The sequence below is a fragment of the Callorhinchus milii genome, unplaced genomic scaffold, assembly GCF_018977255.1.
Source record: "Callorhinchus milii isolate IMCB2004 unplaced genomic scaffold, IMCB_Cmil_1.0 Scaffold2, whole genome shotgun sequence".
NCBI lineage: Eukaryota > Metazoa > Chordata > Chondrichthyes > Chimaeriformes > Callorhinchidae > Callorhinchus > Callorhinchus milii.
Window position 1 is genome coordinate 5,106,072 of NW_024704743.1, and position 24,711 is coordinate 5,130,782.

The following is a 24,711-nucleotide window of genomic DNA, read 5'->3' on the forward strand; positions in this document are numbered from 1 at the left end:
GCTCTTGAAGGCTTTATCTTTCCACTGAAGTAAAATTCTACAGCTCCTTGTTAACCTCCTGTACATTTTCAAGTGATAATTGGTTATGTTTGAACTTTGAGTGAGAATCGTTAAATGATTTAACCCAATCCTGCTCATTTTACAGTATATCCTGTGAACGCTATGGGACATCCTCACCCCGTGAAAGGCGCTACACCAATTATAATTTCATATATTATAATTCTGTGTAATTCCCCTTAAAAACTGCACAGCTAAACCACCATCAAGTATGACACTTCTAAGAGCAATTAATAAACTCTGGAATAAATTGCCGCAAAATAGATATCCTATATATAAAAAACTTATTCATGAATTTTAATGAGCAGAAGAAAACTAGGTGGTTGCCATTACATGCTTTCAAAATGAAACATAGGCCATAAAAAGTCAAACCTTTTGAATGTTTATTAAATCATAAAACAATAAATCACTAGAATATCCAGAAGTGCTGCTGCAGATCTTTCCATCTCTGTCCGGGTAAGTAAGCACTAAACACTAAACACTACCTACCAACCAGTCGTGATAATAGTGGGAGGCAACATATTCTGAACTTCAAACAGATTTTTTCTTCCCCAAGTCCTGATAATGAAATTTTCAGTTCTAAAGATTTGGTGGGGAAAACATCACTATTTATAAAAGATCAGTGTTTGTTAGACTGCATTGTCTTTCAAAATAATGTTCTTGCAATAGCAACGTTTGCAGTTTTTTTTATTTAACTGATTTAATTGTATATATCAACCATATCACCAAAAGAGCTCTGGACACACATTACTTTAAGCAAAAATCCTGTATGAAAACAATTTTGTGAAGTGTAAATAGTTTACAAGACTTCGCTAATGTAAATTCGCTTTTATACAACTTGGGTGGGTTGTGCAGTCTCAATGGGCTTTGATGAGCTCCTCCTCGTTGCAATTTCTATGATTCTAACACTGTAACATTTCACCATATTATTGTGATGCGAGAACTGGGGAGTGCGTCCTCATGGTCCATTTAAACCCCAGTGCCTCCGCAAAGCATTGCTCCAAAAATGGTATCTTTCAATCATCAGTTATAGAACTGGCCCCCATTTTCTATCTCTATGGGTCAGACTTACGTGTCTGTACATATATGTGTCGCATGTAAACCATGTGTAAAGGCGGCATTTTTGATGCCTTTAAATATGCAATTAACCAACCAAAAGGTTTGTTAAAGCCTGACCTCGGTTTTATCACCCCTAGTTATGATGATCCCTCCGGTTATAGCGAACTTGACACCGGGGCTCTTTTTTCCTATTGATTATTACCCCGATACTGCGATTGTTGAAGAATCGCAGCCCTGATATAATGATCTGCAGCCAAGTCAAAATGACGGAGTTGCTCGGCAGCCATTCGTGTGGGTACCGGAGAGTGTGAGCGCGAGCCAGTCGTTCGCTCGTACAGCCCGCTCCCTCTCGTCACCTCACCCCATACCCTCGCTCCTCTTCCTTCAGTAGATGTCTGCTCACCCTGTTTAACATTCAGCCATTTCAGTGTTTCAATGTTATAGCAAACACCCAGATACAAGTCTCTTTTCCCCAAGTCCCCAGGGCGTTCGTTATCCCGAGGTCAGCGTATTATTACATAATTAATAAATTATTTTAATTGTAGTTAATTATATAATTAAAAAGGTACCTATAACTCTTTCTATACAGGCATTTGAACATTGCGCAAAATATACTTGCATTAAATATGGCAGATAATCGATCCCATAGTTTGTTTTCCATTACCAGAAGTCACATACGGTCACACATCAGCATGCATGGCTAAACCAGGTTAATTTTCTTGTGATGTTCAAAATAGCAACAAGTAAGAGAAACTGGGACTAAAATGCCTTTTGTTAGTAAACGTGTTGAATTGTAAATGTGCAATGCCAAGGTCGACTGTTCTTCCAAACAGGATTTGTGCTTTAGAAATATAAACTTAGCAACAAGCTATTATGATACAAATCAGCTCATTATGCAGATACCCAAAATATCCAACTATAACCTTTTATATAATAAGATTTTCAAGATGAGTTAAGAAGACACGTAGAAAGTGATCTCACAAGAAAGTATTTTGAAATGACCAAGAGTAAAATGAAGTATTGTTCTTGGGCATCATTTTACATTCAACTGTGATATAAACAACACAATAGATGTTAAGCCACCGAATGGGCAATTCATTTAACTGGCAAGTCACTGCTCACTGCAACTTTCAGCAGTTACTTCCTTAATTCTGGAATAAATTCCACATACAACAAGGTAACTGTTGGCAAGTGTACTCTGAATGTCAGTACATAGTGTTAATAAATACAGGGAAACTTCCTTGGTTTTTGAAATTACAATACAATATGTGCTGCCATGCTGTGCAGTTAGTTAGTTTGTTAGCTAGCTAACTGGCACAGGCTTTAAGGCTCTGTCCACATTCTGATGTTAATGGGCAGGAGCTGAAGTAGAGAAATGAGGATTCAGTTTTTGTATTGGTGTGTGGATATATAGTGGAGAGAAAAATAAAATGTACTCCTGAATACCAAAATCATAAATGCTTCGCGTGATATTTGGTGTAGTTCTTACAAAATTTACAAATAGTTCTTACAAAAAAAGTTGACTATATATAATAACAATTATATACAGTTGCACATTCATAAAGCTGCAACCATGGATCTGCTTCCTGCTCCATGATTCCTGAGTAATTTTATAGTCCGTGCAGATGTTATACAACTTGCTGCAGAAAGTGATGGAATTTCTCTACTTCATCTGAACGAGGCCCTGACCAATGCTTCTTTAGGTACTGGATCTCAATCAGTCCTGACCCCTTTGCCAACACAAGACCAGACGATGCATTTGTTTTCTCTGGTTCACCGAGGACAACCATGGCTGTAAGCCTTCAAGAAAGAAATGGAGGAAAATTAGATCAGTCATTTACGATTCAAGTCATTTTAGATGTAAAACTGCAAAAACAAATTAAAAAGTTCCAGAGGGTAGATACCAAAAAATAACTATCGACTGTGTAAAGAACTGTTGGATGGAAATTCCATGGGTCTAGATTTAGTTTATTTTATTAGTTTATTTTAGAGTGTGCAGAATTAGGCAAATTGTTATATTTAGTTTTAACTTTCATACCTGTTTCCTGTAGCTCTTCAAGAAGACTGTATTTAAGAGTTTGACAAATGCTGGATACTCTATAATAATAATCCTTGCATTTCATATATATCACTTCCTTATACTTTGAGATGTTAGTTAGCTAACAGGATATACAGAGCTTATACAGAATATACTGTAAAGTGAATTGACTTAGTTTGTGGATGAAACATGGCAGCCAATTGCCCACAGCAGTGTCCCGCAGACAGTGGTGGATTGAGTGACCAAATTATTATTATTTTATTTTGAAGGAATTATTACCCCGGAAAATCGATCTGCCAATCGACTAACAACTGGGTTCCTATTTACTGCTAGCTAAACAGTGGTGTGCAGAGTAAGGAAACTTGCCTAACATTTCACCCCACACTCAAATCGAACCCATGTCCTCTGGCTTGCGAGGCGAGTGCTCTAACCAACTTGCTGCAGGCCTCGCTATTTTAATCTAGACCGAGGTGAAATGTTACCCCACGGGGGTCTGAACACGAATATAAAAAAAAACTCAGTGTCAAAAATCATTTAAGAATAATTAGCATTTTAATGCCAGCATAATAAATTTCAAGAGCTAAATTGAAGTCTTCTGTCTGTCTTCTAGAGACGAACCTCACCTCTACTGCCCACACCCGAGGAGGATAGTCTCCCAGACTGTTTGTGAGAAACTGCTGTGCGCAAATTGGTTGTTGTGTCCGCCCAGAAAAACAGTCACACCACCAGTACAGTCTCACAAGCGCTGAGACATCTTGACGTCTTGATAAGAGGCTATATAAAATATACATGGATTATAATTATTGGTTTATGGCAGTTTAAATTAATGGTCTCTAACAAGTGCCCCATTTGCCTCTGTATCCAAATCTGTTTTCCTTGTGTCATCAGGTTACTTTGTTAAGGGCTCACTGCTGTTTGCTCCTCTTTTCTTCCTCTCAGGTGAAACAAAAAGGAAGTGATTCCAGGAACTAAGCTATCCAAGCTTCAGTAAAAGAATTGGGGATTCCTAAGTTTCTAAAGAGAATTTCTCTCAGTGTCCTGTTTAAATTGGCTGCTGCATTTGCCTACAAATAAGTCGCTAAACTTTATAGTAAATCCTATGAAGCTCATCGAGAATTCTCAACAATGTCGTAAGGCACTGTATCCAATACGGATTATTATAAAGAAAATGGCACAAATTTATAGCACCGTTAGCTACTGGAAACAAAACTGGACCTTTCACTATAAACATTATACTTACAAATCAGACGGCAGGCTCTCCTTTGCTATTGGTTTGGAATCATCTTCTAGCAAGTCCCACGCATAAATATTAGAAGATACGTCAAGAACAAAAAATACAGCAGGACGTGTTAGTGCCCATTGAATGGTCTGGATTCGTCTACCCTGAGTGCTATCATTCCACTGCATAAGAGGTCGCTCAGCTGCCACAGAGTGTAGTCTGATCATTCCATCTGAACACCCGACCTGTAAAAAGCAACACAGAACTCCCTCTTTTTAGTACAACAAAGTCCAAGTCGTGTTTCCATTTGATTACATTCAGCCAGTTACACTTTCTGTAAATATGCATACTTACAGAAAATTTGTATAAAAGTTTTAAATCACATTATTTATCCCCATTATTTGGTAATCATATTCTTCAGATTTCTTAAATGCAGTCTTTACCGCATTTAATTACTGATCAATGCCTCAATATAAACTGAATGAAATCAATTGTCAGCATTGTTTGTCAGGTCCTCCCAAACGTGAAAAGCATTATAAAAATTGTCCCTTCCTACTGCTACCCCAATTAAGATTCGCTAACTCAGTACAAAGAAGCGTTATCTAGAAACGTGACGCAAGGTATTTATCCACTAAAATCAAAGCTAGGAATCACCATCTTTAGTTATCTCCTCCCCTCTTGTAAGTGCAGTCAATTCACTTTACAGTATATTCTGTGAAGCGCTTTGAGACATTTCGAAGGCGTGACTATATCAATTGCAAGGATTATTCTTAGCAGTATTATCATCCCATGGCAAGAGATCAAGCAGTTTGCTTCCAGGACTCTGCCAAATAATCTGTAATTATTAGGTAGAAAGAAGGCTTATGTAAAATGCCCAAAGTAAGTAGCTCACTCGTAAATTACCCTCCCTCTCAATCTATTCAGTTGCCAACTGCTTCAAGAGCAAATGGAGCTATAGTTAACCTTTCAAGCATCTTCACAAGCTACATTTGAGTTCAATGGAGTAACAGTGGCCTTGTCACAAATACCCATACTGATGTTTGCTGCTGTGATATTTTATAATTCACGCATCTGTACTTAGCACAGCAACCATTAAAGCAAATTAATCAATACCCACGCTGAGTAAATATATCGGCACCAACAGGAGAAGTGTTGCATTCTGTAAATGCACCTCTATCGATTCTGCAAGACCAAGCAGCAACAACAACGTGATTAAATAAATTTACACCAGATCAATAGTATTCTTACCAAAAATATTGCTTCTTCAAAATTACAGAAGTCAATTGAAGTAACCTGAATTGGTCTGGTGGTGCTTAATTGGGATTTGTAGAGTTTTGGAGGTGCTCGTAATCCATGCAGTGTGCCGTGACTTACAAGACCCTGGTAAGGGAAGATAAATGGTTACAGAGTGGTTCTAATTAGAAATAATCTTGAAGCAGTGCTTTTATTTTCCATGGCAATGCAAAGCGTCACTTTCCAGCAAATCTCAAACAGCTTCCATCGATTTCAAATGTGATTGAAATGTTCAGTCTTATCACATGAAAGAGTACAAAATAACCATTTCTCAAGGAAACAAAATAGCTTGAAACAGACTGCTTCAAAGAGAAAATTAAAAAAATGACCTGTTCCTATCAGATCATATTCTCAATGCCATTCACACCAGATTATTTATATTCACTCTTAGGAGTGATACATTACTAACAATATATTGTCAAATTATTTTTTTCTCAATATCATAGTCAAATATTTAATATATTTAAATATTAATTCATCCTACTTTGGTAATGAATCAACAAACATAGCACACAAGGCACAGGAAATGATCTTCATTTGCGCTACGTCTATAAGAATTATTCTGTTAATGTTTTAATTACTTACGATATCGGTTCCAACAAAAAAATGGTTGGGATCTGAAGGTAGAAATTTGATATTCAAAGTCTGAGGAGGTCCCAGTTGCATGAGATCTCTAGGGATAAAACTGACCAAATACAAAAGGAAGCACATTAAACATTAAACAACAAACTATATCATCTGGTGTACAAGTGCATCAATCAACAAAAGCTAAACCAAAAGGATCTCAGTGAGTCACTAGTTTGTGAAAGGGCAGCATCGACTTGCATGGAGATCTGAAGATACATTGGTTGGAGACCTATCTAAGTTCCTACGTGATTCGCTTTTCAAAATCCCCAAATTAGCCCCATTGCATCACATCTTCGTTTGGAACAGGTTTAATTTTTAATCTCATCATAACATAACGTCGCCCGCCTCCGCCACTACCTCACCCCTCAGGCCGCTGAAACTCTTGTTCATGCCTTCATCACCTCCAGGCTCGACTGTGCAAACACTCTGCTTGTCGGCCTTCCCAACTCCTCCCTCCACGGGCTGCAGATAATCCAGAACTCTGCAGCCCGTGTCCTCTCCCGCACCAAACTCCATGATCCCATCTCCCCCATTCTCGCCCAATTCCATTCGCTCCCTACCAAGCGCCTGCTCCCTCCGCTCAGCCGGCTCTGGCCTGCTCCACATCCCCCGACCCACCCACCCCACCATTGGTGGGAGAGCCTTCAGCCACTCCGTCCCCAACCTCTGGAATTCCATTCCCCAATCACTCCGCCTCGCCCTCTCCTTAGCCTCCTTCAAGTCCCGCCTCAAAACCCTCCTCTTCGACCATGCCATCGGTCATCCCCCTTCCCCTCCCCTCTCCCTCCGACCTCAGCTCGGGTCTGAAATGCTGTACACTGTCCAGTGCCTTGGGACGTCCTTCTGATGTGAAAGGCGCTATACAAATGTAATCTTGTTGTTGTTGTAATAACAATAATAATAATCCTTGCATTTGATATAGCGCTTTTCACATCTTCTAGACCTCTCAAAGCATTTCACAGAATAAACTGTAAAGTGAATTGACTGTATATTTGTGGGCGAAATGCGGCAGCCAATTGCGTACAGCAGTGTCCCACAAACAGCCGTGGATTGAAGTGACCAATTTATTATTGTTTGTTTTTTTTCTTGAGGGATTATTATTAGGCGTGTGGAGTAAGAAAACTTGCCCAAGGTTTTGCACTGCCAGGAATCAAACCCAGGTCTCTCGCTTGAGAGGCGAATGCTCTAACCTACAGGACTAAGCTACAGGACTCCATCATTGCTCTTCTTGCAGCATTTGCACTCTTATGCACTGCCTCCAGGTCTCAATGATGTACTGAATGCTGACAGCCAGCACTCCAACTGATAGATAACTCATTCATCACAGACAGCCATTTTGAGGTCACTGGCAATATGGAAACTTCTCTGAACCATAAAGACAGGGGTTGAAATAACAGTAAAATGACAGTTGAGTCCTGTAGTTCAGTGGTTAGAGCACTCGCCTTGCAAGCGAGACACCTGGGTTCAATTCCCAGCAGGGTGAAATCTTGGGCAAGTTTCCTTACTCCACACGCCTAATAATAATCCCTCCAAAACAAAACAATAATGAATTGTTCATTTTCAATCCACGACTGTTTTTGGGACACTGCTGTGCGCAATTGGCTGCCGTGTTTCGCCCACAAATTATACAGTCAATTCACTTTGCAGCAGTCTATTCTGTGAAGTGCTTTGAGATGTCTAGAAGACATGAAAAGTGCTATATCAAATGCAAGGATTATTTATTTATTATTATTATCTTTGGTAAGAATTGAAAATGTCACAGCACCCATAGTTGTGTTTGAGTTAAATCAGAACTTTCAAATCAGTTATTGAAAACACTGTAACAATACCCTATTCACCACATAAACCTACATAGGTTTTCACTTCAGTGACTGTTGTATTTAAACTCTGCCATTATTACGTAAGATTGATGACAATTCTGCCACTGACTTAATGAGATTTACAAGTATCTCAAAGTGTATCTATTGTTATGAACCAAACAAACCCTCCTTCACTCTGGGATCATTTATCAGTATTAAAGTACAATATACTTTGAAAAGTCACACAAACAAGAGGACCTAATGCTCAAAACTAGAATCCTACCTGCTGTTGATGTTGATTGAAGAGCTGTGCAGCAGTTTCACTTTCCCACCAGGACTCAGACCTGACAATATAGACAAAATTCAAGGAAAAGAACGAAGCCTATCTGCATATATTTTCTTAACCCTTAAGATCTAACCAAGCTTTGTCTCACTGGACCAAGCAGGTCGACTAGACACCGAACCAATATTACAGTAATATAATCAGGAAACCTTATTATCTCAATTTTACCACGATACCACTAAATCACAATCTATGCTGCTCCACCAGTCCAGTCCAAGGAGAGGGCTGAATTGTCGTAAATCAAGATCCAGTCCCTCTGTTCAGGTGGACATTAAGGATCCTACGGCATGATTCAAAAAGAGAAGGGATTATCTTCAACATGTACATGCCCTCTCTTGGTGACATCATCCACAGACATAGGGTCAACTTCCACATGTAGGCGGATGCTACCCAACTCTATCTCTGCCTCCACCCTCAAATCCAGGACCACTGTTGTCCTGTCAGACATCAAGTCCACGATGAGAGCTAACTTTCTGCAGTTGAACGTCAACAAGACAGAAGCCTTGCCCCTTCCTACTGCTGTGACCTGGTAACCCTATATCAACCTGCCCACTCCCTCCGCTCAGCAGGCTCTGACCTATTCCCCCAACCATCGCTGGTCGGGTCTTCAGCCTTTCTGCCCCCACCCTTTGGAACTCCATCCCACAGTCCCTTCACCTTGCTCCCTCCCTTGCCTCCTTCAAGGCACATCTCAAGACCCTTCTCTTCGACCAAGCCTTCGGCCACCCTCCTATCCCTACCCTCCACACCTGCAGATCCCACCCCCTGCTTGGGTCCAAATCCGATTGTCCAGCGCCTTGGGAGGTCGTCCCAACGTGAAAGGCGCTATACACATGTCATTTTGTTGTTATTGTTCTCCAGGTGCCTTGGCCAACAATCCCCCATTTGGTCTCTCACTTCATGGCTATTTGGGGTATATTGGTGTACGCCAGTTAGCCGTCACATTCACTTACAAAATACACAAGACACTACACCACAGCAAGTTACTGTGAAGAGGTTTGAAACATCTTGATCATGTGAATACAATGCAAGATTATTATAATAGATATTTTATATAAAACTTTAAATAATATTTTACTGTTGCTTTTTCTATTATCTCTCCCCCCCACCCCCATCTCTCGTCTTTTCCTTCCTAAATAACAATGAATTTACTTTTACCCCACCTAACCTAACCTGTTTTATTTTATCTTTCCCGAAAAATGAATTTAACCTTTTGACTTAGCTCTTCTCTCTTTTCTTTCTGTACTCGTTATTCCTTTGTGGGGGAGTTAGTTTTGGCATTTCACTCACTGATCTCCCATCCCAACCCCCCCACGCACACACGACGCACACGCATTGACAGTGTTCAGACAACATAAGGAAACACTTTGTAAATAGCAAACATTAGATGGCCTTTGGGTTTTGTAAATTAATGCTCCCACTCCATTAAATGATGTCGCAAATTAGACTCCAGCATGATCCACTCAGTTGTAACAATAATAATCCTTGCATGTGATATAGCTCTTTTCACGCCAGAAGGACGCATCAAAGCTCTTCACTGTAAAGTGCATAATAACTGTGTATTTTGTCGGTGAACGTTATTACTTCTCTAACCTATATATTTCCCTTTCATTTTGTATTTAAGGTCTTGTTCTCTGCACGACATGTTTTATACATACCTAAGTCTGTCAGAGAACCGGCAACATCTGCCTTTTGGAGTTCAACCACTACCTGAAGAGAACCAGACCACACAAAAAATGACAGGTTTATAATCTACTCAAAACAAAAGAATGTCTTAACTATTGGAACTATTTGTTTCGCTGCCAAGTTACTTTTCCAACTAACATTTCTCTAGACACAATATTACCTGACAGTGATGTTTGATTAATAAACAAGCACATTAACTACAAAGTAATTTGCAAAGATCAGTGAGCCGTGTTCAGACAGCCTGTTGCATCTTCTTCCACATACTTTGTTCCCTCATTTCCACTGGCTTATATCCCAATATTAGTGGAGTTTAATATATCTGCCAGGGTTTCTCAGGGTCTGGATCACATTACCTGCATGGGAATTTTACCCTCTCAAAATATAGCTCCTGTATATAAAACAATGATAATCCTTACATTTGATATAGTGTCTATAACTTCGAATATCTCACAAGTAATTGCTTGTGCTTCACAAGTAATTGCTGACATGTGTATTGACTATATATATATAACACAGTGTATTGACTGTATATTTTGAAGGCAAACAATATATATATATAATTGTCACTGCCATCATGCTGTTAAAATCTCAGCAGCATTTATTTATGTATTTATACAATCTCGCCACTCTGGATAACTTGTCACTGAACCCTTTTCCCTTGGAGTGACCATACCATATCAAATATATACTCATATTATTTATTATAACTGAATAAATGCATCATCTTTGAATAAATTTGAAATGTTTTTGAATTAACATCCAAATACTACAAAAAGGTTTCTCTAAATCATTGCTCTTTGGAAGTTCAGAACAAATTAGTTTGTACTACAGGACACCAGAAATGTGAGAACATGTCTACTTTCTAGGAGAAAGCTTTGTCAAACAACGCATGTTTTTTGGCAAAATCAATGTCTTGGTTCATATAAACATCAGCGCAAGCCAGGCAGTTCATTAGAAAACAGTAAACATTGTAAACGATTTACAATGTAACTCACAGAAGAGCTGTCACGATCAAAGGAATCAGTAGGAGGCAAATCATCTGGTGCAAAGCACAGGAAATTTATGTCTACTCCGCATCACAGGTCTGTTAACATTGGAACCTCTTGCGCTGTGCAAGTTACCCTCGGTTGGCACCACAAAGCAGATTCCAGAACATTAACGGCAACAGCCAAATGACATACAATTCTCACCAGTGCGCTTGTTGTCAAGTCACAAGTGGCAACTTTAGTTTACTGGCCTTGGACTTTCTGCGCTGTGTGGGGAAAGTTCACATGAATCTCGTGGAATGTGGTACGGGTGGGATGAGAGTTCAGGTAACCAGCGCTCAGAAAAATGACCACAGATGCTTGCAGTGGCGGCCGTTTATATTAACCAATTGCACAGGTACGATGTCACTTCATTAACATTCAACTACTGCCATCAAAGTCTAGGGCTGCCTTCAGCATCACGACTGTAATGGAAAGACAGCATAAGTCGCAGTTTAAAATAGTTACACCATTGCTTATTTATAGTGGCTAAAGTCATTAATCAGCACCAGGAGAGCGACTGCAGACTTACTTTATTCAACAAAGTGGCAAAAATATTATAAAAATACTTAAAATAGATTATAGAGAAAATACCTCTGGAATGAAGTACAGCGACTTGTTATTAAACAAATCGCTCATAAAAATGGTTCAAACTTATAGGAAAAACACATTCCAAACTCGTTAAAAAGTCGGTGATGAAAATAGATGGAATACAGCTTTGGAATATGCAGGCCTGGAAAAGACCATTCGCTAGCTGCAAGTTAAAAATAATAATAAATAATCCTACATTACAGCTCTCAACCCCTTCAAATTAATTATTAACTAAATAGTTATCTAAATCCTTTTTAAATTTGCCAGGACAATCTGCCTTCATCATCCCCTTGGGTAATCCATTTCACACAACAACCAAACAACAAATTGCATTTATACAGCCCCCACCTTTCACGATGGGAGGACATCCCATCCCACATATTTAGCAATCTCCGCTTGAAAACTGTATTATAATCCTAGATTAAAACACCATAGGGCTGCCAGATACTGGCAAAAGTAAAATTCACTTTACAGCATATCCTGTGAAGCACTTTAAGACGTCTCGAAGATTTGATAATGCGCGATACCAAATGTAATGATTATTATTATAAAAGAAAATCCAGTTGCTCGCTTACACTACAACTGCATGATGTATAAACCAATTGGGAACTTCCTTTATCCAAATTTTGAGGTTTTAGGAATAATATAAACAGAACAGCAGTACAAGCATGAAAGCCTAACTGATCTATAAGAGTTACTCATGTTTTTGTTAACCAATTTTCACTTTGGGATTGTGTAAAATTGTTAAAAAAAAAATTTTTTAAATTAGATCTTAAAAACTCAAATTAACCACCTTGTTTTCTACATCAGGGATGGTGCATACACTTGTTTCCAGGAATTACACTCTGCCTTGTGAATCCAGTTGTGCACATGTGCAGAGTTACACGCGAGTTTGCAAGTTTACTCGTGACTCAATCTCAATGTTCATAGTAATTTCAGGCACACGCGTGTAACTGCAGTTGTACAACAGGATCATTTGCTGTGCGCTACGTTAAGTCTGTAACACTTACAGAAATTTACGTAGATTTACACAGACTAGACAGCATGGAAATAATAATAATCCTTATATTTGATATAGCGCTTTTCACATCTTTGAGACGTCTCAAAGCGCTTCACAGAATAAACTGTAAAGTGAATTGACTGTATATTTGTGGGCGAAACGCGGCAGCCAGTTGCGCACAACAGTGTCCCCACAGTCGTGGATTGAAGTGACCAATTTATTTTTTTTTTTTCTTGAGGCATTATTATCAATAATATATTAATAATCATATAATAGAAATACAATAATGAATAATTATAATAATTATTATTATATAATGAATAATACAATAATGAATGGGCCATTCGGTCCAACTAGTCCCTGCTGGCGTTTACACTCTCCACAAATCTCCACCCACTCCTTACTCTCCCTATAACCTTCTATTCCCTTCCCTTCCATCTCATGTATATACTTAACTTCCACTTGGATGCATCTACACTATGTGCTCAACTACCATTTCAGGCAACGAGTTCCACATTCTCACTACTCTCTGTGTGAAGTAGTTTCTCCTACATTCTCTTTTAGATCCCCCCTAGTCATTATCAGATACTTGTGCTACTGGCTTTCTACAGTTGTACAGTTTGATACAGGGATAGAAAACATCATAGATAGAAACAGAAAATCAGAGAGAGAGAAAGGGAGAGATGTAAAGTGAGAGAGGAAGTAGCAGAGAGTGAGAAGGGCTGGCAGAGGGTCAATATAGTGACAATGTAAGTCCTGATGAAATAATTTTTGAGTGAACAATATAATTTTCTTGATGTCGAATTATCCACAACTGTTTGCTTATCTGCAAAAGACCCATGTCCAACTAACGCCTACAAATACACAATCACTACACCTTAGGCTAAGTGTTTGAGACGTTTCAATGATACGGTAAGTTGCCATACCAAATGCAAGGATTACCATTATGAATATAATCAGCTCTCCGCTGCATCAACAATTGTGTCCATTAATAAAGCTACTGTTTTATTATTATTTTCTGAATTTTTTGATGTTCCACACTGATTCCTGATTTTCACCAAATTTGCCCACATTTTCCTGTGTCCATTTATCTCCGTGGACAAAAAACACAAAAAGTAGATTCCCCAATGTATCTAGGTTTTTATTTTGTACTGATGAAAAAAAAAGTCCAGCGGTCCTCACTGATGCAAGCAGAGATTTTAATTCCCTTTCAATCCCATTAAGAGAGACATTTGGATTGAAACATATGATTTGCTAGTAAATTATTTACTGTGATCGTTAGCACTGAATTCACTATTGCAAACTTTCGAAGGGACCTCACCGGCCTTTATAAGGAAGACTTGGACTAGTTCATACTTGCAGTTCACACACAGTCCTTACAAACTCATGTTCAAATTCCAAGCTTTGTGTGGGACCACATCAACAACAAACAACTTGCACCTATATAGCACCCTCCGTGCAGGCTAACATCTCAGAGCTCTTAACAGTGGGGGAGCCTGACTCTGAGCCGGGTGGGGGGGTGGTATGTGGGTAGAGGTGAAAAGGAAGGTTTTCAGGTGGGACTTGAAAAAGGGGAGAGAGGGGTCAAGGCGGAGGAATTGAGGGAGTGTGTTCCACAGTTTCGAGACGTAGTGGCTAAATGCACGACCTCCAGTGGTAGGGGCCCGAGGGATGAGCACGAGGCCAGTGCCAATCGAGCAGCGGCACCTGGTGGTGCACTAGAGTGAGGAGTTCAGAGAGGTAGGGAGGTGCCAGTCAGCGAAGAGATTTGAAAACAAGTGTGAGGATCTTGAAGTCGACCTGTTCGGTGATAAGGAGCCTGGCCAGAACTGTGAGATGACGAGACAGAGGTTGGTCCGGGTTAGTATGTGGGCAGCAGAGTTCTGAAGAAGAGCACTCTATACTTACCCACAGATTAAGCAGACCACTTTCATCAAGTGAGGCCATCTGAAAGGACTGCCCTGAGCTTCCTGCACAAGTAAATATTAAAAATATCATTTAAATGTTAAAAAGGACCAAAAAAAGATTGATCCCGCATCTTCTCTTATAATGTGCTATGACTCCTTACCAATCAAAAATAAGATTTAAAAAAACATTAGCTTTTACTGCATTCGATACGACACATTTCCAATTCCCATATCACACAATCTGTGCGTGGCCTGTCTATGGCTGACTCCTACTTCAGAAGATACTGACTAGAAATTAAATGAAGACAACTGAACAAACAAATGTACTTAACATGCATCCATAGAAATGGTCAGGTCATAATGAGATTGTTTGGCGGCCCATCATGTCTGTGTCACTAAAGCCTCTACTTTTTAAGTCACTTTTTTTTAATTAAACAAATTTTGCAGGTCTTTCTGCGTATCCCTTATCCACATTCCCGGCAGACAGGGGAGACTTGAACTTTATCGGGTCTTAAATCCAGGTCTCAGAAATGAAATACCAGTGCCTAAACCACAATGTCTCTCTATATAAAGTTGCTATGACATGACACAACTTTGTTCTGACTGCAATACCAGACTTTAATATGTTGATATCAGGAAACACACAGATGATGAAATTGATATTTAGTTGGTGAATTTGCAGAGTAGATTTTTTCTAATATGGAACAAAAAAATTAAGTCTAAATTACGATCAATGAAAATCAAATGCATGTAAATTAAAGTCCCCATAAAGCGCAAAAAAAGGGAAGCTGAAAATCTAACAGAAGTCGTACCTTCATGGGACGTTAAAAGTGGAAGCCCAAGACCTTGATTCTCGTAAGAAGGAGATGACACAGGAGCAACAGCCTTTACTGCACAGGAGTGGTTTACTGCTGTGAGAACACCATCTATAATGCAATATAAAATAGTGTGTCAGCATAGCTCAGGTTATAGCACTCTTGGTTCTGAGTTTGTTTGTGGGTTCAAACCCAACGTCGGGACTTGGAACTCATATCATCTAGGCTGACTCTCCAATACAATGCTGGACGGACTCTGAATCATTGGAATCTGAGTCCATTGGATGAAACGTTAAACCAAGGTTCCACCTGCCTGCTCAGATGGATTTTAAAGAGTTTTGAAAATAGGAGGGAATTTTTCCCTGTGTCCTGACAAACAATAACTCAAATAAAATTGGTGATTCACTGTGTGGCTGTTTGTGGGATATTAGTGTCCACAAATTGGCTGTTCATTCACCCACAAATTAGTCTTAATACAAAATAGGGTTGTTCCTCACTACCTTGTTAATGAGCATTTAATGTGAATTAGAGCGAGTTGCAGAGAGTTGTAAAGGGTAACGAAGTTCAAGGGAAAATTTCAGGACAGATACCAGGAACATTTTCTTTACACAGAAGGTAATGAAACCCGTGCGCAACTTAGGCGTCAGGTTCGATCCCCAGTTATCCTTCCTCCCCAATATCCGGTCCCTGACCAACACCGATTTCTTCCACCTCTGCCACATAGCCCGCCACCGACAATACCTCACCCCAAAAGCTGCCGAAACCCTTGTCCATGTCTTTGTCACCTCTTGGCTGGACTACTCTAACGTCCTCCTCGCCGATCTCCCCTCCTCCACTACTCACAAAATTCAGCTCATTCAAAACTCTGCTGCCCGCATTCTCACCCGCACCAAACTTCGTACCCCAATTATTCCAGTCCTTGCCAAACTCCACTGGCTTCCTGTCACAGAGCGGATCGACTTCAAGATCCTCACTCTAGTGTTTAAATCCTCCAATCCTTAGCACCCCCCCTATCTCTCTAACCTCCTCTATCCCCACAGTAGCACCCGCTGCCTCCGGCCTCCTCTGTGTCCCCCGAATCCTCCGCTTCACCATCAGCGGCCGTGCCTTCAGCTACTGCGCCCCGAAACTTTGGAACTCCCTCCTTCAATCCCTTCGCCTTGCCCCCTCCTTCCCCATCTTTAGGTCGCGCCTGAAGACCTTCCTCTTTGACCGTGCCTACCTTCCCCCTACCCCTGGCTCAGCCTCTGGCGCCACCATTGTTAAGTGCTTTGAGATGCCACCCGGCGTGGAGGGCGCTGTATAAATGCAAGTTGTTGGAAGTTGTTGTAATCAATGACTGAAACGGGTTGCCAGGAAAGGTGGCAGAGGCCAGTCACTAGACTCATTAAAAAAAACAGATTGATGCAATGATGAGGTGCAGAAGGGTGGGTGTTTTGAAGGGATGAGATTGGATGGGCCAAAGGGCCTTCTTCAGCCAGACCAATTTTGTGATCTTGTGAACAATGTATTTTTTCTTACATGTACCTGCGTGCATAGTCTATAAATAAAAATCAGTTCTCAATTGCAGTTAAATATTTAATCAGTTAAGTTTCTCCCTTAGCTGCCATGGTGGAGATGTGGTTGGCTCATTATTTAGCATTCTATACTCCTGCTCTGAACTATCTGCAAGCAGATGTGCACGAAAGCCCAGGGACTCTTATACTGCACTTATAATTCAGTTGTGCTTCAGGCAATATAACCACATGGACCAGGAAGCCTTATTTACATGCAGCGCCTTTCCAATTTTTGGTGTACCTTAGCAAATGAGTCAGAGTTTGAAGGTTGTGTCTCACTTTCTGGAGTGTCAGGTTAGATTATGAATTCAGGTTCTGGTGTTAGACCTGAAACCAATGATCTTCCGATCCGGAGGCAAGGATATTACTAACTGAACAAAAGTGACACGTTTCTCCCAACACTATTCCCCTTTTCGAGGGAAGCTTCCACCAAGTGCAAATCAGCTAAGAACAGGAAACATGAGGACAAACAATCCGATGTTTCTCCATTGTTTGTTTGGTCGCCGGGTGTCTGACACATGCGGGAACCCATCACCGTGCTTAAGAGTACCCAAACCAAGCTGAGAATTCCATGCATCCCAGCTACACATGGAAATTCCAGATAGATTCTTCATCTCCCCCACCGCCACCATAAAAAAAATCATGTAAGAAACAGTCATGAGTCTGTGATGCTTTGATTTAAGTTCAATCCTATAAGTCTGATTAGAATTGTGTGTGATCCAAATATGAAATAATTTGCCCAAGTTGTTGGAAAGTAAAAGTCAATGACCATATGGCTGGTGAGAAGAGAAGAATTAATGGAGTTGAATTTAAGTTAATATTGTGATTTGTTTTAGAGTATGCCAATGAAAAATCAACAGCAAATTTAATATGAGCTTAACATACGTTTCCTTCAGTCACTGTTGGAAGAGGCTCCTTGACTCACCGGTAGAGAATGTTGGAGATCTGAAAGTCCATTCTTGACTCCCGATCTGAAGTGTGTGGTGCGTGCTGGAGTGCTGCCGGAGATCCCAAAGCACGACCGAGCCATCAACAGTTCCTGCAAACACCGAGATTGCCCTGCCAGGACTGAAACAGCAGCACTGCACCTACATCAAGACAGTTCAAAATATTTAGTAATACTTTCCTCAGCTAATGCACTTCCAATGTTGATGAGTTGGTTCCTAGAGTATGTATGCAATTTCATGCACCCAGAATATAGGCAATTCTGTCTGTCTTTTCTATGAGTTAATTTAATGCATTTTTTTTTCGGTGGGGGGTTGTGGGGTAGATGTTCAGAGAGCAAAATTCCAACAGCTGTTTAGAAACCACAAAAATTAGAGTTCCTATTGTTAATTCTGAATGGTGTAATTTCCCCGAGATCAGGGGAATGGTAAATAACACGCCTATGGCCAGAGAACACAAAGGCAGCTTGACCAAAGCCAAAATATTAGGTTTGGGGACCATGAAACACACACTGGAGCAGTAATAATATTAGTAATCCTTGCATTTGATATAGCAACTTATCATGTATTCGAGATGTCTCAAAACGCTTCACAGAATATACTGTAAAGTGAATTAACTGTATATTCTGTGGACGAAACATGGAGCCAATTGCGCACAGTAGTGTCCCACAAACAGTCGTGGATTGAAGTGATCAATTTATTAATTTTTTTGGAAGGAATTATTACCCCCGGAAAAGCGATCCACCAATCGACTAACAACCGGGTTTCTACTTATTGCTAGGTAAACAGAGGTGTGTGGAGTAAGAAAACTTGCTGAACATTTCGCCCTGTCAGGAATCAAACCCAGGTCTCTTGCTTGCGAGGCGAGTGCTCTAACCATTGAGTTACAGGACCCCACAGTACTGGAACTGAAGCGACTAAACCTGTGCTGGTAGGCTACCCACCATTTGTCCAGTTAGAATTGCTCTGCATTGGTTTACAGGGTTACCAGGAACCAAGTGGGAAGAATTCCATCCCCCTCCAAGTCTCACTTGATGGGAAGAGAGGGGAGGAGTGTAAAGAGCAAGCTTTTAAGAGTCGTTCTCCCCTGAACACGTTCAATCCATAACTGTGGAACGCTCTTGTGGAGGCCGCAGAGCTTTCGTTTTTCAACATACGCAGTCAGGGGTGGGAGTTTGTTCTTTTTTCTGTTTTAAAACAAAACAGTATGGGATTCCCTTCTAGCCTTCAGCTTCTGGACCCCAGCTTACAAAGAGTGTACAGCACGGAAAGGGCACTCAGTCCAACTAGTCCGTGCCAGTGTTTATACTCTCAACCCATTCCTTACTCCCTCCCACGGCATTCCTCTTCTTATTATGTTCTTTCTTATACTCCACTGTTGATAACTGGTCTGAACCTCTTTCAGCTTTATAATGATACACACAGTTCATACTATTTTATTTCTTTCTGTTAACAGTTAAGGTTTCTGTAACTCTTTCAGGAATTAATAAAAGCATAAATAATAATATTGTTTCTGCACAAACCGCAGATTCGCACACAAGGACTTTCTGAGGAGCTGATGGTTCCCAGATATTCCAAACACAGATGATGTACTTGTTGTCTAGCTGGACTGCAACAGGTTCTTTAGGAACACTGTGAACTGATAGCAGGGTCTGCCTCTGTACTTGTGAAAAATGTAGACACAAAACCTGTCGACCTGCAGAAGAAACAAAACACGACATTACTACTTGGGACACTCCAAAATAAAACGTTAAAACTGTAGATTTGTGAATATATAGGGAAATCTATATTAACGTACTGGTTTGCTAATCTTGTGGCATTCTGTTTGGCAATTTAAAATGGACCCCAAGCCAATGGCCATACTTTTGTTAAACAGTGAAGCTTCAGGTCACATAGTGGCCCATTGCCACCAAGTGGCAGAATATGGCTATGCACGGATGGTTCCCAATCTTAACTGGGCGGCATTAGCAGCACAGAATGCAGAGCAAGCTTTGCAGAGCTGAATTCTGCAAATTTAATCACAAAAAAGTATGATTCTATGAACGAACACTCAAATCTTGGGGAGGCTGACAAGCAAGGAGTTTGCAATAGTCAAGCCTGGATGTTATAAATGTGTGTATGAGGATTTCGGTGGCTTGTGGTGTGAGGCAGTAGCGGAGCCGAGCGATGTTGTGGAGGTGGGGGAAGGCAGAGTGGGTCATGGCACGGACGTGGGGTAGAAAGGATAGTTGCAGGTCAAACAAGACGCCAAGGTCCCGGACTGGCTTAGTAAGGTAGAGTGGGATGGATGGTGATGCTGTCAGCGCCTGAGGGGTGGAGGCGCTAAAGGGAGCCAATCAGGAGGGCCTCGATCTTGTCACGTCGTTGAGAAGTGTCAAACCGCTTCATGGAATATACTGTAAAATAAATTGACTGTATTTTGTGGACGAAACATATATTACCATGGAAAAACGGCAGCTGTGTGTTCAGTTGAGAAGACCTATCACTTATTGATAGACTGGCTGGCTTTGACTGGAGGCTCTGATTGGCTTGATTCTCTGCCCGATCTTCTTCAAGCAGTACTGCTATTACCTGCCAAAATGTTACAGCAGCAGTCAGAAAGCAAGCAAGCAAGCAAGCAAAGTAACACAAAAAATCAAACTGCAATACCCTCCTCGCAACATTTGAGCATGGCCTATCTTCCCATTTCTTTTGGCGAGTGTCAAATGATCAATCAGAAGACATTCACTGTCTGGGGAAAATTGCGGAAAACTCTGCAACAATTAATGTAAGAAGTATTTTAAAAATCACATGCCTACATTGAACCTCTAAGTGGTTGGGATTACCAGGAAAACTGATGGAGGCCGGGACACTTGACTCATTTAAGGAACAGCTTGGTGCAGTAATGGCAAGATGTTCAGGCTGGTATTCTGGAAGGATGAGATCAATAAGCCAAAGTGACTTCTTCATCTGTACCACTCTCCTGATTTTACATTTTACCTTGTCATGACAGCATTATTTCAGTTCAAATATATGTACTCACTGTGGTAATCAGGGAATCTCCTCAGGCCTCCATTAAAGCAAGCGTCAATGCAGTACTTAGAAATATTTCAGCACATTCTTGAATGCGTGAAAGATAGTACCTGGCAAGCAGATCTCAAGAAGTTAGCCAGTCTCCTGGAGTCAACATGCATAGCCACTGAATCAGAGGTCAATGTATCACTGGTGTTAGGACCTATTCGAGGAGAAAATACTTGGCATTAAAGGTCTAGTACAGGACAGCAACAAGAACATCAATCCTGTTTATCAAAGGTCAAGGATTCATTTATATTTCCAAGTTGCAGATTGTAATATATTGTACCATGATAACTTGGAAGAAGATGTTAAAGATGGTTTGAAAATATTTCATTTAGTATTGTACAACAACAGGTTAGCAGGATTTAAGAAGGTCGCAGAGGAAGAAAGAATACAGATTGTTACATATTACCATTCTTTCTTTACTTAAAGTAAACATTTGAAGCAGGAGTTTATAGTTGAGTCTCTGTGATTTCTATCTCAGGTCCATATTGAGAAATAGACTAATAAAATGTTTACAGCCTGGTCAGTGGGCCACATACAAGTTAATGTGAAGGGCACGGGAAGGGCGCTATATAAATGCAAGTTGTTGTTGGGTCTACGAATCTGGGTCATTAATGTAAACGAGCAACAGGAGGGGTCCCAGTCAAAGTCTCATGTCTAATGTAAATAATCCTAATTCAATTTACAAAATCAACAATAACAACTCGTATTTATTCAGTGTCCTTCATTTAGTGCCATTCTTTCAAACACAGATTAAATAGTTTTCTTTTAGGAAATAATATTATAGGACATGGTACAAAGGTAGTTCGGGACGTATGTGCATGCGACCGAACTAGATGGACCTTGGACGTTTTTGGTCAAGCATTTCTTATGTAGGATAACGTCCAGCCCAGTTTTTCTGGCTAATCAGCATAACTTGGAAGGCCAGTGGGGCAGGTATTCTACTCACTCAGCTCCTATTAACCGTTCGAGCCAAAGCTTTAACATATAATAATAATCCTTACATTTGATATAGTGCCTTATCACATCTTCGTGACATATCAAAGCACTTCACAGAATACACTGTAAAATGAATTGACTGTATATTTTCTGGGTGGAACGTGGTAGCCAATCGCGCACAGCAGTGTCCCACAAACAGTAGTGGATTGAGTGACCAAATCTTTTTTTAAAAAAGAGATTATTGCCCCCGGAAAGGCAATCCGCTAACAACCAGGTTCCTACTTACTGCGAGGTAAACAGAGGCGTGTGGAGTAAGGAAGCTTGCCTAATGTTTTGCCCAGCCCAGGAAATCGAACCCAGGTCCTGTCGCTTGCGAGCAAGTGCTCTAACCACTTAGATACAGGACTCCACATAGGGTGGTCCTAGCAGGACAAGCAGTGGAAAAGCTTCCGTGCAGTGTAGAATATCATCTCGGAGCGCTGAAGCACATAATGCATCTTACCCCCGCACACTAAGTTACTCTCTCCAGGATGTTGTGTCCACTTTTCCACAGTTTCTATTTCTTCAGTCTGAATGTTTCGGTCAATATCATCTTCATTACACTGAATGTATGCCTATGGATAGTAATTCTCAATTCATAATACAGAAAGAGGTCAACCAGGTGTTTGATAGTTAATAATAATAATCCTTGCATTTGATATAGCACCTTATCACATTGTTGAGAAGTCTCGAAGCGCTTCACAGAATATAATGTAAAGTGAATTGACTGTATATTTAGTTAAACAGAAATGCTAAGAATATGTTGTTCAACATAACTGAGAAATCTATATGTTAAGGGAAAGATCTCAACACTCATGTTTGGAACAAATATATGCTCATCATGTACATAATTCATTTCAGGAAGGAGTTTTTTTTTTGCTCCGCCAGGTGTCTAATACATGCGGAAACCGATCACCATGCTTAAGAGTAATTGTAATAATGCTCCTTGGATTTAATATAACGCCTTATCAAGTCTTCTAGACGAATCAAAGCGCGTTACAGAATATACTGTAAAGTGAATTGACTGTATATTTTGTGGGTGAAACGCACCAGCCAATCGCTCTGTATCCAAACAAAGCTGAGAGTACCACTCACCCATGCCTTCTACAAATGGAAATTTCCCATTCTGAAATAGTGTCTGTACTCTCTCCCCAAAGAGATGTACACTGCTTACCTAATTCTGGAAAGTATTAGGCGTAGGTTGGCAAGAGCCGACACTTGGGGACCCTGTAGTGTGTTTTGGAGTACTGCTGGGGTTTAACAAGTAAAATCACCTGAACACTGCCTGACAAGCTTTAAAAAGGATATTGATAAAGTTATGCAGGATCATAGTACCATCATTGAAACTACAGTTAGGTTTCACTCACCTGAGTGAAACAGTGACTGTTTCAGTGGATTTGCATATGCCAGAACTAAGTGGTTATGTGTAGCTAATTGTGCAAATTCCCTGGAACAGTGATCCATTCATTCATAGATATAATAAAAAAGTAATCCTTAGTTGGTTTATCACCTTTCACACAGGGAAGTGAAAGGTGCTTCACAGGATATACTGTAAAGTATACGTTCTGTATTTTCTCTGAGAAAAAGTGGCAGCCACTTTGCGCACAGCAATGTCCCAGAACACCCATAAAATGAATGAATGACCAATTGTATTGGGGAGATTGTTGGCCAGGAGAAACTCCCTTCTCTTTTTTCAAATAGTGCCATGGGATTTTTCAACGTCCAGTTGAACAGGCAGATGGGACTTCGGTTTAACATCTCATGCGAGGACAGCACCTCCAACAACTTGCATTTACAAACCTGCTTGGTATTTGTTCGTCCAAAATTCTTGATGTACATGTCGTACTCATTTAATGGAGGCATATCCAACAGCGAAAAGTTAATTGAGAAATCCAGATCAACCAGTCGGAGCAGCTCAATACAGCGCTTTCTGCAAAGAAAATAAATCAGGATTCTGTCAAATGTATTTGGATAAGTGAAAGTAAGATCTATTCCTAAACACTTCAATGGGAAATTATATCATCAAGCTCAATATTGAGCTCCAGTTATGACAAAGTTTCCCTTCATCATCTTTAATCATCTAGAAGCATAGAGAAAAAATCCTGTCTTGGCACCCAAGCTGTGCCTGGGGTTTGGGAAGGGAAAAGATGACCAAAAGTATTGTCAAAGAGATAGATCTGTGCGCAATTGGCTACTGCGTTTTGCCCACAAAATTTAGTCAATTCACTTTATAGTAAAGCAACGATTATTATTATTACTATTATTATCTTGAGACGAACATTGAATTAGGCAGGGGATGAAGCGAACATTTAAACTTTAAGTGCTTTTACACACAAAAACTATTTTCTTGTGATCATCTTCTATGATTTCTAGCAATATCACCCAAATAAGAAACCTAAACAATCTCCCACTTCTGCGGTTTATGGATATCAGTCCAAAATTTTTAAGTTGCATGACATTAATTTAATGTCGGGACGTCCTCCCGACGTGAAAGACGCTCTATAAATGAAATCTTGTTGTTGTTGTTGTTGTTAATTCACCAAATAAATAATTTGATGGGACTGTGAGCCTGTGGAGAAAGCATTCCCTCCATTTAAAACAAGATGTGCCTTTACAATGTCTAATCAACAAGTACCATTAGACCTCAACTCAAACTGCTATTTTCTTGGCTGGAGAACATTGCAAACAGGTACTGTATTTGAAGGTCTTTCTGAGTT

At 40.2% G+C, this 24,711-nt stretch overlaps 1 protein-coding gene across 1 annotated transcript in view; it reads right to left on the minus strand.

The window, feature by feature from the left end:
- Nucleotides 1–728: 728 nt before the first annotated feature.
- Nucleotides 729–24,711, minus strand: part of dync2i1 (dynein 2 intermediate chain 1) — a 38,823-nt gene continuing 14,840 nt past the window's right edge. Inside the window, exons 11-24 of the mRNA XM_042331906.1 lie at nucleotides 23,795–23,924; nucleotides 22,458–22,569; nucleotides 21,082–21,173; nucleotides 20,401–20,530; nucleotides 19,483–19,655; nucleotides 17,941–18,103; nucleotides 15,457–15,570; nucleotides 14,646–14,707; nucleotides 10,094–10,145; nucleotides 8,376–8,436; nucleotides 6,252–6,351; nucleotides 5,622–5,753; nucleotides 4,395–4,618; nucleotides 729–2,916 (exon numbers count right to left, since the gene is read on the minus strand). Coding sequence (XP_042187840.1) covers nucleotides 2,745–2,916; nucleotides 4,395–4,618; nucleotides 5,622–5,753; nucleotides 6,252–6,351; nucleotides 8,376–8,436; nucleotides 10,094–10,145; nucleotides 14,646–14,707; nucleotides 15,457–15,570; nucleotides 17,941–18,103; nucleotides 19,483–19,655; nucleotides 20,401–20,530; nucleotides 21,082–21,173; nucleotides 22,458–22,569; nucleotides 23,795–23,924 — 1,717 coding nt within the window. The 3' untranslated portion in view covers nucleotides 729–2,744. The remainder of the gene's footprint in view (nucleotides 2,917–4,394; nucleotides 4,619–5,621; nucleotides 5,754–6,251; nucleotides 6,352–8,375; nucleotides 8,437–10,093; nucleotides 10,146–14,645; nucleotides 14,708–15,456; nucleotides 15,571–17,940; nucleotides 18,104–19,482; nucleotides 19,656–20,400; nucleotides 20,531–21,081; nucleotides 21,174–22,457; nucleotides 22,570–23,794; nucleotides 23,925–24,711) is intronic.